The sequence below is a fragment of the Caretta caretta genome, chromosome 9 (genome assembly GCF_965140235.1).
Source record: "Caretta caretta isolate rCarCar2 chromosome 9, rCarCar1.hap1, whole genome shotgun sequence".
Classification (NCBI taxonomy): Eukaryota; Metazoa; Chordata; order Testudines; family Cheloniidae; genus Caretta; species Caretta caretta.
The window spans coordinates 6093097-6109562 of NC_134214.1; the positions used below are offsets into that span (position 1 = coordinate 6093097).

At 48.9% G+C, this 16466-nt stretch overlaps 1 protein-coding gene across 1 annotated transcript; it reads left to right on the top strand.

The window, feature by feature from the left end:
- The first annotated feature begins 599 nt into the window (after window positions 1-599).
- Window positions 600-15953, top strand: C9H2orf72 (chromosome 9 C2orf72 homolog). Its single transcript, XM_048864398.2, has 3 exons — window positions 600-1212; window positions 9166-9279; window positions 12084-15953. Exons 1-3 carry the CDS (start codon window positions 600-602, stop codon window positions 12173-12175), a joined length of 819 nt encoding a protein of 272 aa, XP_048720355.1. The 3' UTR covers window positions 12176-15953.
- Window positions 15954-16466: the final 513 nt, after the last annotated feature.

The following is a 16466-nucleotide window of genomic DNA, read 5'->3' on the forward strand; positions in this document are numbered from 1 at the left end:
ACAACTGGGTTAAAAAAAGAATGAGATAAATTCATTGAGGAGTGGACGGTTAGCCAAGAGGGTGACCGACCATGCTCAGGGTGACCCTCCTAAACCTCTGCCGGGAGGAGAACAGAGGGGAGCGCGGGATTCCGATAACTACCCAGTTCTGCACACTCCCCCTGAAGCTCTGGTACTGGCCATTACTGGAGACAGCAGAGGGGCCTAGATGGACTATAACTCTGACCCCTCTGCGGCACCTCCTAGTCTCTGGATTTTCCTTCTATCCTGGTGTGGCTGTTGCCGCAATTGGAAGACTACAACCAGGGCAGGCCTGACCCCCGGCAGCACGCCTTGGTTCCAGCTGATCCTAGAAGCCTGGGGCGGGGGGATCTTTGGCCCACACAAGCGGCTGGGCCAGGAGCGTTCTGGGCCCCTGGTTCCCCGCCCCTGCACCCCACGTGGAGTTAGGAGCAGGAGCCGAGGGGGAAGAAGCCCGGTCACAGCCTGAAGCGGCGAGGGGGCGGCCTGTGCCGGGATCCCGGGGCGGGGCAGGAAAGGCGCTGAGCCCTGGCCCCGGGGCGGCGCTGCAGAGGGAGACGGGGAGCGCCCGGAGGGCCATGGAGGGGGAGTCCCCGGGCCGCGGGGAGCAGGCGCTGCAGGAGCTCCAGGCCCTGGTGGAGCTGGTCGGGGGGAAGCCCGAGGTGCTGCTGGTCGGGGAGGTGCTGGAAGCGGGGGAGACCCGGGCGCTGCTGGGGGCTTTTGCCCGGGAGCTCTTCGGGGAGCAGCCCGGGCCCGCGGCGGGCAGCGGGGGGCAGCCCCGGGGGAAGCCGGCTCCCCAGGTCCGGGTGTGCCTCGGCCCCGGCGGCGCGGCCGGCCGGGAGATCCGCTCCCCGCTCATCTTCCTGCTGTGCCGGGCCGGCTCCCTGCAGCCGCCGCGGGCCCGGGCCCGGCTGCGGGAGATCGCGCGGGACCTGCGGAGCCGGCTGCCCCGGGGCCCGCCGGCCGCCCTGGTGGGGGTGATCGTGCAGCCCGGCCCCGGCCAGGAGGCGGCGGCGGCGCAGCGGCGGCTGGAGGCGCTGCTCTGCGAGGTCTTCCAGGGAGGGCGGCGCGGGGCCGGGCTGCGGGACACGGTGCAAGCGGCCGCCTACAGCCCCGGCCGCCCGGGCGGGACGCTGGAGGTCCGCAGAGCCGCCTGCCGAGCCCTGCGAGCGGCCCTGCAGCACCGAGCAGGTACGGGGCGGGCTGCCCGCGGGCTGGGGCATGGGGGGAGCGGGGAGAGAGCAGGCCGGGGGCGTCGGGTTTCTTTCTGGCCTCGGGTTGCCGTGTGCACCCCCTGGCGAGCTGAGCAGCTGTGTCAGCACCGGCTGGCATCCAGGAGCGCCGGCCCTGCCGGTCGCCACCAGCTCTCAGCCCAGAGTCTCTTACAAATGACACAATGGGGCAGGCAGCTGCGGCTGGAAGGCGCTGGGTCTCGCTGGACACACAGCCGCGCTTGGGTGGGGGGTAGTGGAATCAAAAGGCCCTGGGATGTGCAAGGGGAAGGTGGCTCCCTGAGTTGGGATGGGCAAGCGCTCCAGAGCCAACCCCCCGCCTTCCTTCAGTGAACGCCCCGGGAATGGCCATGATCCCACACCAGTAGCACGGATTTCCTTGCTGGGGCATTGGTTCAGAACAAACCGTGCCGCCTGCTTAGTTAGTCCCAGGTGCCCCTGTGGGTTTCCCAGCCCAGGACTGACCCATCCTGACGGCTCAGTTCATTAGGTCTGATGGGATCACGGCACAAGACGGGATGGCAGGTATACATGTATTATAATAATTCATAGCTGTAAGGAACACCACTGGTTACAGCTGATTGGTGCCATGGTCTTGAACCCATTTCTGTCTCAGCAGCACTATCTTGGGGCTTGGCACAAGTTGTACTGGGTTTACTATACCGGTATAATTAAAGAGGTACAAGTGTGGATGCAGGTCATGTCTACAATGGGAGCCTTACCAGTATAGGTATACTGCTGTGTTATACCAGCAGGGTGCTTTTATTGTAGATGCTGCCTTTGGTGGGACACAACTGAGAGTATCAATTCAGGACAAATTGTTTAGAGCAGGGCAGTTACAGCCCAAAGCTGGGTGTCCTTTATTATTAAGGCATGTCAAACCCACCAAACAGAGAGGACTTTGGTTTTTACCCCACTGGCTAATCATAAGCCTCACAAGCAATTCCCTTAGACACTCCAGTTTCCCAGTCTTGCCACCAGCATCACTCCTTATGGGGATGACTCAGTATGAAAACTGATACCCCAATAAAAGAAAAAAAGTTCTCCTGATGCCAAACGACCAAGCCCCAGACCCAGATCAAATGAAAACTTAGATCTTACCCAAAATACACGCTAATAGCCAATTCTTATTAACTAAACTAAAATTTATTAAAAAAGAAAAGAGAGAGAGTTGGTTGAAAGATCAATATACATATAGACTTGAGTTCAATTTCTTGAGGTCCAGATGCATAGCAGAGATGGTTTCAGAGGAACAGCCGTGTTAGTCTGTATTCGCAAAAAGAAAAGGAGTACTTGTGGCACCTTAGAGACTAACCAATTTATTTGAGCATGAGCTTTCGTGAGCCACAGCTCACTTCATCAGATGTGTACCGTGGAAACTGCAGCAGACTTTATATACACACAGAGAATATGAAACAATACCTCCTCCCACCCCACTGTCCTGCTGGTAATAGCTTATCTAAAGTGATCATCAGGTGGGCCATTTCCAGCACAAATCCAGGTTTTCTCACCCTCCACCCCCCCACAAACCCCCCCTGGATTTGTGCTGGAAATGGCCCACCTGCTGATCACTTTAGATAAGCTATTACCAGCAGGACAGTGGGGTGGGAGGAGGTATTGTTTCATATTCTCTGTGTGTATATAAAGTCTGCTGCAGTTTCCACGGTACACATCTGATGAAGTGAGCTGTGGCTCACGAAAGCTCATGCTCAAATAAATTGGTTAGTCTCTAAGGTGCCACAAGTACTCCTTTTCTTATAGCAGAGATGGTGAGTTTTAATTGCCAGAAGTTCTTTTAGAAATAGTCCATAGGTTATAGTCCAATGTCCATATTCAGGGTGACTCCAGTCAGTGACTGGGGATCTCAATTCTTATGGCTTAGGGTTTCCCCTTCTTGAAACCCAAAGCAGATCCGAGATGAAGAAGGATCATGTCCCAAGGTTTTTATATATTTCCAGCAACCTCTTGGCCTGAGAAAACAACAGGCTTAACTTTGTCTCCCAAACATCATGGCAATTAGCATAGGGTAATTTATCCATTAAACAGTTCAGATACAGGTTACCCCAACCTTCAAAGGGACATATAGACAATAACCCTATTTCACTCAAGTGTTTTCCTAAATGTTAATATTCCTTTTTTGATCTTTGAATCAAAGCCATAGCAATAGACAAGACTTGTTTGCTTACCTCACAAGCCCTGAGCAAACACCTACCCTTCTATCTCTAACAATGCAGGCTTGCATTTCAAAGCTCTGTTTATTTACATCTCTTCCTAACAAGTCTTTAAAGTTCGGGCCATGGGTTAGGTCAGTCTGTGAGTTAATTAGCTCTCTCTGGCCCTGTGTCTCACATAGCGTAAGTGTGCTTTTCCTGGTACAGTGTATTCCAGCTGCTCGCACTCTGGTTCTCCTGGAGCAGAACAAGCAGCTTGCTCAGAATCATGGTGTTGCCAGTATAACTGCATCTCCTCTCGGGGCTTTTGCCTGCACAGCTGCATCAGTCACAGACGATGTCTTATCGCACCCTTGACCAATGTAGCTATGCTGGCCGAAGTCTGTAGTGTACGTGTAGCCACATTTACATTAGTATAAAGATACCGGTATAGTTTATTCCTGTGAGGGGAATAAGCTTTACACCTATAACTACGTCCCCATTAGGGGCGATACTGGTATAAACACTTTGCTAGATTATCATACCCCTAACTGGTGTAGGTATACCAGTACCTCATCTGCATATTTATGTGCAAACAAATGGCAGTTCAACCCTGCCTCCGCACCCCTGCAGCTCACTTCCCTTTTTGAAAGTACTTGCCTCAGTCTGTCCTGTTTTCTCTCTTTCCCCCCTCACTTTCACGGCTTTCCCCACATGCTTGGATCCCATCCAAAGACTCCTCCCTGCTCCTCTTGCCCTAAGGGGTCCCTCCAGCCATAGGTGCTGGAACTAGGGGTGTTGTTGCACCCCCCCAGCTTGAAGTGGTTTCCATCATATCCAGGGTTTACAGTTTGGTTCAATGGCTCTCAGCACCCCCGCTATACTAACTGTTCCAGCATCTCTGCCTGCAGCTGTCCTCAAATGCATTTTCCTCAGACCCTCTCTAGATCCATAGGCCCTCAGCCAGGATTCATAGGCTCCCCAGAGGCGGCAGCCCCTGTAGTCCCCTCTCAGAGGTCACCCCTCTTCACCCTCCCCTTGCCCTTAGTGCTTTTATTTTTCCCTTTGGCCTAGTTGGCTCCTTCCCATGGAGAAACCTGTAGGGGCGGGACAGAAAAGCCCCCTTGCTGAGTTTCCAGACAAGGCCTTTCCTCTTCCCTGGGTCAGGAGCCAGCTGCATGGCTGGTGCCATGGGGCAGGGGAGACATTTGCAGGGTTTGGGGTTGGGTTGTGTCTCCTCCCCACTTCCGTGCATACAGGAGGAGACACTGACTCAGTGACATCCCTGTTCCTGGGTGTTTCTTTCCCATGCCTCAGATCCCTGCTCCGGGATGTTATTTCTTGGCTTCTCCTCATGTTCCTGTTGTTTGCCCTCCTGGTCCTGGCTCCAGTTTCTTTTCTTCTGCTGGTGGAGCCACCAGGCCTCCCCTTCCCCCCCCCCCCCCCCCCCCGCGGGGTCTGTCATTAGCTGCAGACAGCTCAGACCCAGCTCGCTGACATGGGACCTCTGTCCCCGCAAGCCTTGGGACAACTGGCCTGTCTGCTCCCCTTCTGCGCTCCACTGAACCATATTGGGCTGATGTCGTGTGTCTTCTGTCAAAAGGGGCCTGACCCTCATCCCTATGTTCCCCTTTGCCTGGGTCACTCCACATAACTGGTCTCACACAGTTGCAGGTGAAACCTCTGTTAGGTTTGTACCCAGACTGGGACGTTGGATCCCACAGGCCAGGAACCTGGGGTGTAACAGAGATCCAGCAGTGAGATTTGGAGCCGGATCTGAAATTCGCGACTTGGGCCTGTCTGTGTCCAGATGACAGGTTTCAGAGTAGCAGCCGTGTTAGTCTATATTCGCAAAAAGAAAAGGAGTACTTGTGGCACCTTAGAGGCTAACCAATTTATTTGAGCATGAGCTTTCGTGAGCTACAGTAGCTCACGAAAGCTTATGGTCAAATAAATTGGTTAGTCTGTAAGGTGCCACAAGTCCTCCTTTTCTATCCAGATGGAATCAGAAGCAATCAGATTACTCTTCCCTTTCCCTGAACTTCAGGTCTGAATGAATCCAGCCACGATCTTCGTGGTTTAGGTGCTATCTCTCTAATGAGCTGACCTAGAACCCTGAATCTGCACTTTGGGGAAGCTTGGATCTGATCCCGGCCTAGTCCCGTCACCCCTTTCAAGCCTGTACTGCCCTCTTCTGGTGCTCCGAAGCTAGTGGCGGTTGCAATCTTTGTGCCTGTGACTTTGTACTGAGGCAGGAACACACAGCTTTTCCATCTCTCACTTCCATGTGCCTGACACTGCTGTCCTTCGCCCATCTCTCTCCCATCCAGGGAATACTGCTGGGGTCTCGGCATTTGCTTCACACCCTCTTCTTTAATGACAGGTTTCAGAGTAACAGCCGTGTTAGTCTGTATTCGCAAAAAGAAAAGGAGTACTTGTGGCACCTTAGAGGCTAACCAATTTATTTGAGCATGAGCTTTCGTGAGCTACAGCTCACTGGTGAGCTGTAGCTCACGAAAGCTCATGCTCAAATAAATTGGTTAGTCTCTAAGGTGCCACAAGTACTCCTTTTCTTTTTGCCTCTTCTTTAAGTCACTCTTCCAAGTGCCCCAGAACCCTCTGGATCCTTTTGGTTCCAACATCCCACTAGAACAGCAGCAGAGATGGAAAAACATATCCCTCTGTGCGTTACCATGTTGCCTTAGCAGCTTTGCTTTGATGCTAGGGAAACTGGTGCTTGTGGATTCTCACAAATATTGATAGACCCCCCTCCTGCTCTTAATTCGGGCGGTGGTGGGAATAACCTGGCAGGTAGCAAAGAAGAGAGCAGCATCTCTAGAAGCCTTCAGTGGGTGCTTCAGAAGGCCTGTTTGCATAGGGTCCCATACACTCATGTTTCAGGTGTCAGGAGGATGCTTGTCACTGTAGCTGGCCTGGGGAGATGGTAGTTTTAAACTGGTGCATGTGATAACAACCCACACCCATGCTAGAAGCCCTAGTGAGCTTACTCATGTGCATGAGGAGAATTCACAGAAGTCAGGACTTCAGGGGTTGGCCCTAATTGCTTTCACCACCAATGCATGGGGGAATAGTATTTTTAAACTTGTGTGAGGGATGAACAGCAGTGATTTGAGCCTGTAGCAGTGTTATGAGGGCATGCCATGTCTATCTGGGAAAGTTACACTGTTATAAATAAGGTGTGACTTTAAACTGCTGGAGTTATCCTGGTATAACGCCCAGTATGGGCGGGAGGATGCTTATTCTGGACTAAGTGTGTTTTGTTCTTGGTTTGGTTGATGTCACTGGGAAGGGATGTAAGCTACACTGAAAAAAGCCACTCTTATACAAGAGTTTCAGAGTAGCAGCCATGTTAGTCTGTATTCGCAAAAAGAAAAGGAGGACTTGTGGCACCTTAGAGACTAACCAATTTATTTGAGCATAAGCTTTCGTGAGCTACAGCTCACTTCATTGGATGCATCTAGTACTAGTAAGGTGCCACAAGTCCTCCTTTTCTTATGCAAGAGTGTAACTATACTGGTATTACTAGTACAACTTTTCTGTGTCGACAAGCCTTTGCCTTTCCCCTTGCATCTGAGTTTTGCTCTGCAGCTCTCTGCTATTCAAGCCATGCCACCACCCAGCTCCTCACAGTACTGACCTGAACTTCAGTACCTCTTTGCTATTCTGGTCCCACACCTCTCTTGAACTTAGGGTCTGTAGTGTAACTTATAAGATGTAACTTATGTCAGCACGGCCCCCTAGTGTAGATGCAGTATATGCTGATGGAAGGAGTTTTCTCGATCACTCAATAATTGCCCTGTTCTGTTCATTCCCTCTGAAGCATCTGGCATTGGCCACTGTTGGATGACAAGATACTGGGATATGTGGACTATTGGTCAGACCCAGTATGGCTGTTCTTATGTTCCTGCTGATGTAGGAACACCCCCTTATCCCCTAAAAAATTAGCTATGCTGACAGAAGCACTCTGCACTGGTGGTTTTGTTGGCATAGCTGTGTTGGTCACACCCCTGACCAATGCAGCAACATTGGTAACCGTTTTAAGTGCGGACCCAGCCAGATGTGGATGGAGACAATGGATATCCACTTACACTTACGGCCTTAACTAGATCGGGCACCCAAGCGCTAAGAGGGGAAATGCTAGTGTGCTAACCTATTTTCCCTGAGCATGACATTCATCCATGTTCACTAGGGACTAAAAGGGGGAACAGTCATGTAAAAATTATTTTATTGGGGGATTTGTTTTGTTGGTCAAGAGGAAATATCGATCACTTTGTGCAGCTTAATGTTGCGTAAGATTGATTGCCTTAGTCAGGAGAGTCACTGCTAAAGCCGCTGATAACTTACGTTTCTAGGAGATAAGGTTTGATTGGTGGATGAGATATTGCATATCCTAGGATTTGGGGATACTCGATAGTTGCAATAAGCTGCTTGTCACGTGAGGCCGTGTGAGAGTAAAACTACCCTTGTCTAATATCCTAGTATTTTACAAAAGCAACGAGGAGTCCTTGTGGCACCTTAGAGACTAACAAATTTATTTGGGCATAAGATTTGTGGGCTATAACCCACTTCATCAGATGCATGGAGTGGAAAATACAGTAGGCAGGTATAAATATACAGCACACGAAAAGATGGGAGTTGCCTTACCAGGTGGGGGGTCAGTGCTAACGAGGCCAATTCAGTGAGGGTGGATGTGGCCCATTTCCAACAGTTGACAAGAAGGGGCTCTGATACCCAGAAGACACCTACTACGGGACAGACCCAACAAAGAAAGTAACAGAATGGCACTAGCCACCACCTACAGCTCCCAACTAAAACCTCTCCAGTGCATCATCAAGGAGCTACAACCTATCCTGAAGGACGATCCCTCACTCTCACAGACCTTGGGAGACAGGCCAGTCCTCGCTTACAGACAACCCCCAACAGTCTTGACTCCTGTGAATTAGCCCACGAAAGCTTATGCTCAAATAAATTTGTTAGTCTCTAAGATCCCACAAGGACTCCTCGTTGTTTTTGCTGCTACAGACTAATGCCGCTACCCCTAGTATTTTACAGTAAAGGCTCAAGACCTAATAGTAACTCACCTTCCTCTGCAATGTTCTTTTCCTTATGCAGATTCTACGGCATTGTTAAGTACAATACAAATCTCTCTATTTCCAGCAGGACTCCCTGGGAGAGGAGAACTAGTCAATCAATAGGGAGCAATAATATAAGTGTCTGGGGCCGAGGCCCAGATGCAGGATGTGAGGTTTTTGCCTGCCTTGTCTCTTCATTTTTGTTTTAGTTCTCAAAGCTGCTGTGTGTGTTCACGAGCAAATCCGTGCCAGCTTCCTTGCTGTGCCTCCTGAGGCTGCCGACAGTCCACTCATTGAAGCAAACACAAAACCCATCCAAACCCAATTGTTAGTGAAAATCATTAAGGAAATTCTTGGCAGCAAGAAAGTGTGGACAAATAGTTAGTCCTTATTCTGAATGTGTCCAGACTAGGTAAGAATTTTCACCAGGGGAGAAATGGATTTCTGGGTACCGTTTAATGATTTCACATGGTGAATTCTATATAGAGGCCCAAATTTCCAACACACCAAGGTTGAGTAGCATGGGGGTACCACTGTCTGCCAGCAGGGAACAGCCATACTGTACGTGACCCAGAATAAGCCAGGTCCCCCTGTTGCCAGCACGGCGTTGAGAAAGCCCTGTCTCTTGCTGATAACATTCTGAACTCCCCGTGCTCTTTTATTTCCAAGGTGGGGAGGAGAGAGAGAAGCGGAGATTCCCCTCCCTCCTGCAGTGCATCCCCTGGGGCAGGAGGAGCCAGAGAAGAGGCCGTTTGGCTAAAGCTGCCAACAACCTTCATGAGGGTATGTTCAGCGCCCTGGAGGTGCTTGTGTTCTCCACACGTCCCGCAGTGGGCTCCTAGCAGGACAGATGTATCTTATGATGTGTGGCAACCGTGTTTTTTTTCCCCGGCAGCATTCCCAGATCTTTCCAGTGTAAGGAATGGTCGATCGGGAGAAGATTTGGAACCTGAATCTCCCCTATGATGATGCCGAGTGCTCCCACTAAGCCACAAGGTCTGGCCTATGGTCCTTTTCTAGTGAAACCCCAGCAGGCTCAGATTCCCAAGCCTAATGTTGGCTGGCTTCCTTAGGGAGAACATCGTCTCCGTATATACCGGCTGATGCATCAGTACTAAATGCCCCTGGAATCTATCTTCTGGCTCTGGTGGCAGCACATATCACACCATAGGCTCAGCCACCCCCACAACATCCAAATGCTGAGAGACCATCCCGGAGGCACGCTGGCTGGGATGTTTCTCTTAGTGTTGTCTTGCTCCGGTATTTTATGAGCACAGCGCTGGGTCCCTCTATCTACCTGTGCTCACTGCAGTGGTTGCAGTGGCCTGCACGCAGTGTTGGTTGTAATGTGGCAGTGGATTTGCTGGAACATGTCTGAACTATGAATCGCTAACTGGGCCGCAGCAATTAGCGTCTTCAAAGTGCTGTCTGGCAGCTACCTGCACCGCGCCAAGGCAGGCAGCCCCTGCTATATGTGCATCTGTACCCTCCAGGTCTTCTAAACTCACATCCCCCCTGTTCTGACCACCCGCTTTCTTCAGTCTCTCACCGTCTCACCACCATGAATGTTCCAGTTCTCTCTCGCCCTGCTGGGTCCGACTCATTACCTCTCCCATCCCTTGTCTTTATTGCAGTAGCAGAGGACCCTGGGTTGGTAGGTGCTTTGCCAGGATCTTTTAGGTGTTTTATCTGGTCCAACAAAAACGCAGTGGCCCAGTTCTCTCTTTATTTACACATGTAGTGTCACTGAAGTCAGTGGACTTCTATGGGTGTCACTGAAACTTTGGGTTTGGCTACACTTGCAAGTTAGAGCGCATTAAAGCAGCCCCAGGCGCCCTAACTCATGACCCGTCCACACTGGCAAGGCAGGTAGAGTGCCTGGACTCTGCAGACTGGAGCGCTCCTGGTAATCCACCTCCACAAGAAGCACAACGCTTGCTGCGCCTTGGGTGAAACGCCCCAACTTCAGTGTGAACAAGGTGTTGCATTACTGCGCTTTGATCAGCCTCCGGAAACGTCCCATAATCCCCCTAAGCCAAGTGGCCACTCTTGTCATTGTTTTGGAATTGGCTGTAGGAATGCGGATATGTCCTTTCAAAGCTCCGTTTCTGACAGCCGGCATGCTTATCTGCTCTGGGACAAAGCAAGCCATTAATGTGGAATGCTGCTGTTGAGAGTGTGTGAGAGAGAGGTGGAGGGGAGGGGTGTCTGCTGCTGTCTGAACTTAGCATGTCAGCATGTTGTCTTGTCTCTCCCCCCACATACACACAACACACTCCCTGTCATACTCCACCCAACCCACCCCTTTGAAAAGCATGTTGCAGCCACTTGCATGCTGGGATAGCTACCACAATGCACTGCTCTTTGTGGCATTGCAAGAGCTGCTAATGCGGCCATGCCAGTGTGCTTGAATCTGACAGTGTGAACACACCGCAGCGCTTTCCCTACTGCGCTTTCCAGGGCTGGTTTCACTCCCAGCACTCTACATCTGCAAGTGTAGCCATGTCCTTGGTCTACACTTAAGTTTTGCTGGCAAAGTGATGTCATTTAAAAGAGTGAAAAAATTCACACCTCTAACTGACATAACTGTGCTGGCAAAAGCCCCAGTGAAGATGCAGTTACACTGCCAAAGGGGTCCTTTCGCTGGTATAGATTATTTATTTCGTTCATCGAACTGGTGTAAGCTATACCGGCCAAAGAACTCTTTTGCTGGTATAAGCTGCATCTCCACTAGGAAGGTTTGCTGGTATAACTATGCCACTGTCTAGTGTAGACAAGGCCGGACACAGAACTTATCCCTGTTTCTAAATAATGACTTCGAGCCCTACTCCAGATCACTCTTGAGATCCTTTGGAAATGCAGGTTCAAATCCTCTTCCCACAATTCTTGCATTTCCCATCAACGATCCCCTTTCTGCAGGAGCACCGTTGGCCAGAGGCTACAGACTGCTTCAGGAGGAGTCCTGAATAATACCTTTATTCATAGTCAATGTATCTTTTTGCTAATTTCCAAACTGATCCATGACCGATGGTGAGGAGGACACCCCACATGGAGAACCCTCTTGTTATAATAATTGGTTAGGTGACAATGGTGCAACGGGGGGCTTCAGATTAAATGGGCAAAGCACTGAAATGCCCAGTTTGTAAAAGTTAATATTTGGTACAGAAAGGGCATTTTCTTCATTGAAAATTGTGGTGGCAAGAAAATCCAGTCCAATAAACCTTCAAGCCCTGATCCTGCAATCGCTTTCAGGCAGACGGATGGAAGTTGATGAGGCATCACATGGGAATGGGGGTTGTCTGTGTGGATCAGATTCCAGGAGTGGGACCCAGAGCTCCTTACCCACAAGCGGGTGAAGTGAGTCACCTTCTGGTGTTAGTTTAAAATCCTGTACGCTGCCAGAATGCCCAAAATTGGAGCCGATTATGACAAGTCTCCAATTTATGGTTAATTTATTGCTTAAACCTTGATCCTTAATTAAAAATATGAGTCACGATTTGCATAAAATGAGAGTGCTGAAAACTGGGACTCCTGTGTGCATCTTCCTCAGTGACCTTGGTGTGTCTCCCTTTCCCTGCTCCTTGTAGGTGGCCTGCAGGACCCCGAGGAGGGAGTGGCTCTGACAGGCATGTCGCTTAACGGAAACTGTGAAGAAGCAGGCAGAGGCACAGGTGCTTAGAGCTCCTGGATCGTGTCAAGGAACCACTCTTGCTGATGTCCTCTTATAGCATGAGAACGCTGGGCTGAGTTCACCCAGCTGATCTCCTGGAAAGGGGACATGGAAGCCATCACCCAGTTCTTGGGAAAAGCTGCTACCTTCTGTGTCCGAACCAGATACCCTTCCTGCTCCCACCCCGCCACTGCTGCAGCAAAACTCAGAGGAGGGTCATGTTCTACTATTCGGTAGAGTTAATTTGTGGATGCTAAAATGGACTGTGAGCCTTTAAGAAATCCCGTTGGATGCATTTCACTGAGGGGGGTGTGACAGTGCAGGAATCCCAGGTATAAAATGTGCTCAGCTGCTAAAAGAGAGAGTCGCTCATTTGAACAACAAAATTCCCCTCCAAGAGGCCTTCAGGGTTTCTTTGCTGATGGAGCTAATCTTCTGCCTTGCCCTCATGCTTAATTGCTGTTCTAAAGCTCCAGATAATGGCCTCAATAGAACTTCCATTTTCTGTTTGCCTCCCTGTTAGGAAACAACAGGCAAGTGGGGTGGGGGAAGCGATAGAGCTGCAGGGAGGTCACGGTGGGATGGCTCATCTCCATGTACAGGCCTTGGGACATACTGGCGAGTTGAAGAGGATTGAATGCAATAATCTAATGTGAAGAAAGGCTACTGTCATGCCGTACAACTCACGTGCACAATGCAGAAGTCACCGATGATCACGTCGATAGGAGAATGGTCTGAGAGAGCAGTTCATTCCATACGGCTAATCCTGGTGCTAAGTGAGTGATTTACAGGTTGCTCTGGGGGCAGAGCAACGGACAGTGCTTATAGCGTTTCCACGTTCTGATGGGGGTGACAGATGTCCAGCCACCCCACCCCCCAATTCCTTAACAGTGGGGTCCCAACAACCACATGGCTTTCAGGCCCCGAAGACCACGCCTTACATTCATCTCTCTTAAAGATGTGACTTAATATATTGTTTTTAGGAAATACAATCTATATATTTAATAGTTTTCAAAGGTATTTTTTTAACCTGTCTGGCAACCAGTTGTTTTAATTAGGCTTTTATTTACATGGAATATTAATGGGACACTGGGTATGTCCGGCTACAACATAAAGTACGATTGAGTTTGTCTTGATTTTCCTTGCTCTCTGTTACAAGTTTTCATCTGGATCAGGCTGTTGGCAGGACTGTGTCTCCTCAATTATGTCCCATCTCACTGTCCTCCAGGCTTGCTGGGAGGCTCTTTTATTTGGGTCAGTCCATCTACAATCGTTTTGTCTTCCTGTGTTCTTTGGTTGGCAGAGAAGCAGCTAATAAGTGAGCACTGTGTAATCCTAGCCAATCCATCTCCTGATCTGCTGAAAATTGATCTTGTTCCTCCTGAGAGAAATGTGCCTTAGGCAATCATTTTCTATTGTGTAGAGTAGGAGGTGGGCAGTCAGGGTTCTTTACCCAGCTCTGACCATGGACAAATAAGTTAATTTCTCTGTGCTTCAATTTCCTCAACTGTAAAATGGGGATTTTGATATTTACCTACCTCACGCAGGAGCTGCAAGGCCTCATTAGTCTCTGACAAGTGCTGTGAGATCCTTGGAGGTGCCAGAGAAGGGCAAAGGGCAATGGGAGAACAAGAGCGTACTATAGTCTACATATTCATGGATTTCCCTTCTGGGGTCTCCCAATGGTGCTGCAGTGATGTTTCTGCTGTATGAAAGCAGCTCGCTGCATCTGTGGTGATTCAGTGGCTGCTGAGCAGTGGAAAAGAGCATTAGGTGTCAGGGCGGGGCGGAGTGGGAGTGACAGAGTAGCTGGGTAAATGGGGAAACGTTTTCTCTGATCCTCGAGTGGTGTTTGGTGGAATTTTATGTTGTAATTCAGGTCACTTCAGAACTTCGCTGCTGGGAGTCTTTGTGGCTCATGACTTAGGCCTTGTGTGTGTTGGTTGAGTATACCTAAGGTGAGAATTTAATCCCAGTATAACTCTCTCTGTGGACACTCTTATTCTGGTATGAGAGTGCCTTTTATTTAAATTTAGCTTATATCACTTGGGAAGGGGTTTAAGCTAAACTGAAAAAAGCCATTCTTATTTTAGTATGTGTGTCCACGCCTGGAGTTATACCTGTGTAAAACTTTCCTGTGTAGACAAGGCTTTAGACAGAACCTAGAAGGTAGATAATACAGTAGAACCTCAGAGTTACGAACTGACTGGTCAACCGCACACCACATTTGGAACCGGAATTACACAATCAGGCAGCAGCAGAGACATAAAAACCCAAATACAGTACAGTACTGTGTTAAAAGTAAATTACTAAAAAAATAAAGGGGAAGTTTTAAAAAAAGATTTGATGAGGTAAAGAAACTTTTTCTGTGCTAGTTTCATTTAAATTAAGATGGTTAAAAGCAGCATTTTTCTTCTGTGTAGTAACGTTTCAAAGCTGTATTAAATCAATATGCAGTTGTAAACTTTTGAAAGCACCATAAAGTTTTGTTCAGAGTTACGGATATTTCAGAGTTACGAACAACCTCCATTCCCAAGGTTGTAAAGTCACAGCATATATGAGTCTATATAGAGAGGACCAACACCACCCTGCTTCCAGATCACGGGGTATTCTGTACATTAAATTTGCTTTGAGGGAACATGGTTACAAGCAAATTGAAAATACAAATATAATAATGTGATTTAGTCAAGTCATTTCTTGTGGGTGGCTGCGTATGTGATGCTGGATTTCAGCACTGAGTGGGAAACAGTTGATCAGTTACTTGAAGTGAATCTTGGCTAATGCGCTATCTTCTAGCAGAGCTCCTCTGGGGAGCTGTGCAGGGAGATAGAGGGCCTGTCTACGCTACAATATTAAGTCGACTTATGTTAAGTTGACGTCTAGCCACTGCAGTAATTAAAGCAGTGGTTCACATCCACACTTGCTCCTTCTGTCAGTGGGGCGCGTCCTCACCAGGAGTGCTTCCGCCGACTGAAGTGGGGCATTGTGAGACACTGACAGCTGGAGCCTGGTAGCCCTGGGGTTCACAGCTGTGCCCACTCCCCCTTGCCCCCGCTGACAGCCAGAGCTGTCAGCCGTGCACGGGCTCACAGTCCAAAGGCAATGTAAGTAACAGTGTCTACACGGACACTGCGTCACCCTAACTACATCAACATATGCGCCACACCTCTCGTAGTTATGTCGGTGTAGACGGCCACTTACTTCGACAGAAGTAGCATTCTAGTGTGCACACTGACATAATTAGGTCGATGTAAGCTGCCTTAGGTTGACCATAACTGTAATGTAAACCAGGCCTGAGTCTTACGTATTTATGTCTCTCTTTGTTCGTCTCTAAATTAAGAGCAGGTCACTTATTCAAACTCTTCATACTAATTTAAATGTTTACTCCCATAACAGTGCTGACAGTGTTATGCAAATCTTTGTAATCTGTTAAGGCCTGATGAATTAACCATTTAAAATATCCCCGTAGAGACCAACACAATGTATATGGACTTGGGGCCAAATTCTGCTCCAGATTTACACGTGTAGTGACTTTGATTCCATTGACTTCAATATTCTAGATTTATATGGAAGTAAACGGGCGCGGAGCTGGCCCCATGTATCTTCCACTGGACATTGCTCTTCAAGAAGGAAAGTGACTTGGATGTTTGTTTGTTTTTAAACAGGTTAACTGGCCTTTTATAGGTGAAGCAGATATTTTATGTATTATTTAATTGGGGGACTAATTTTGGGACATTGTTACCTTAGATACTTGATCTGAGAAATAAATAAACAGATTTAAATCCTATATTGTAGATTGCTTCTGAAGTTTTATTGATGTCTACCAGAATGTTCTCCCCAATACCACGGATATGTGGCTTACTTTGACTTTCAATTGATTTGATTTAAGCTAAGCTGGGGGAGATGGAAGTCAATATATAACCCTTTGAGCACTGAAGGGAATAGTGAAACCTGTCTTTGGTGGCAATCCACAGCACACAGGTGGGCTTTAACTAGTGACCGAACAATTGGTACCTGGGGATGCTCACTGAGGAGAGGGACCACTGTGCTGCCTTTTCAGACATGACCATTATAATTCCAATGCCAGGGTTTGATTGTGTAGGATGCTGAGCACCTTCAACTATATTGACTTAGTGGGTTCTGAGACACTCCGCATGTAACACTTTTCCTACTAGGTCAGAATCTGCAGAAATTGACGGTGCTAGAGAAGGGTCAGAACTTTTTGTTCCAGAACAAACTTTGTAAAACTTCAATTTTCTGTTTAGCCCGACTTTTTCCTCTCCTCGGAGTTTCCCGACCT

What these genes read in the sequence shown, in the direction of transcription:
- C9H2orf72 (XM_048864398.2), top strand. Translation starts at nt 600, where the DNA reads ATGGAGGGGGAGTCCCCGGGCCGCGGGGAGCAGGCGCTGCAGGAGCTC. An exon ending in GGCCCTGCAGCACCGAGCAG is followed by an intron (nt 1,213 to 9,165) that starts GTACGGGGCGGG and finishes TTTATTTCCAAG; the next exon opens with GTGGGGAGGAGAGAGAGAAG. An exon ending in TGCCAACAACCTTCATGAGG is followed by an intron (nt 9,280 to 12,083) that starts GTATGTTCAGCG and finishes TGCTCCTTGTAG; the next exon opens with GTGGCCTGCAGGACCCCGAG.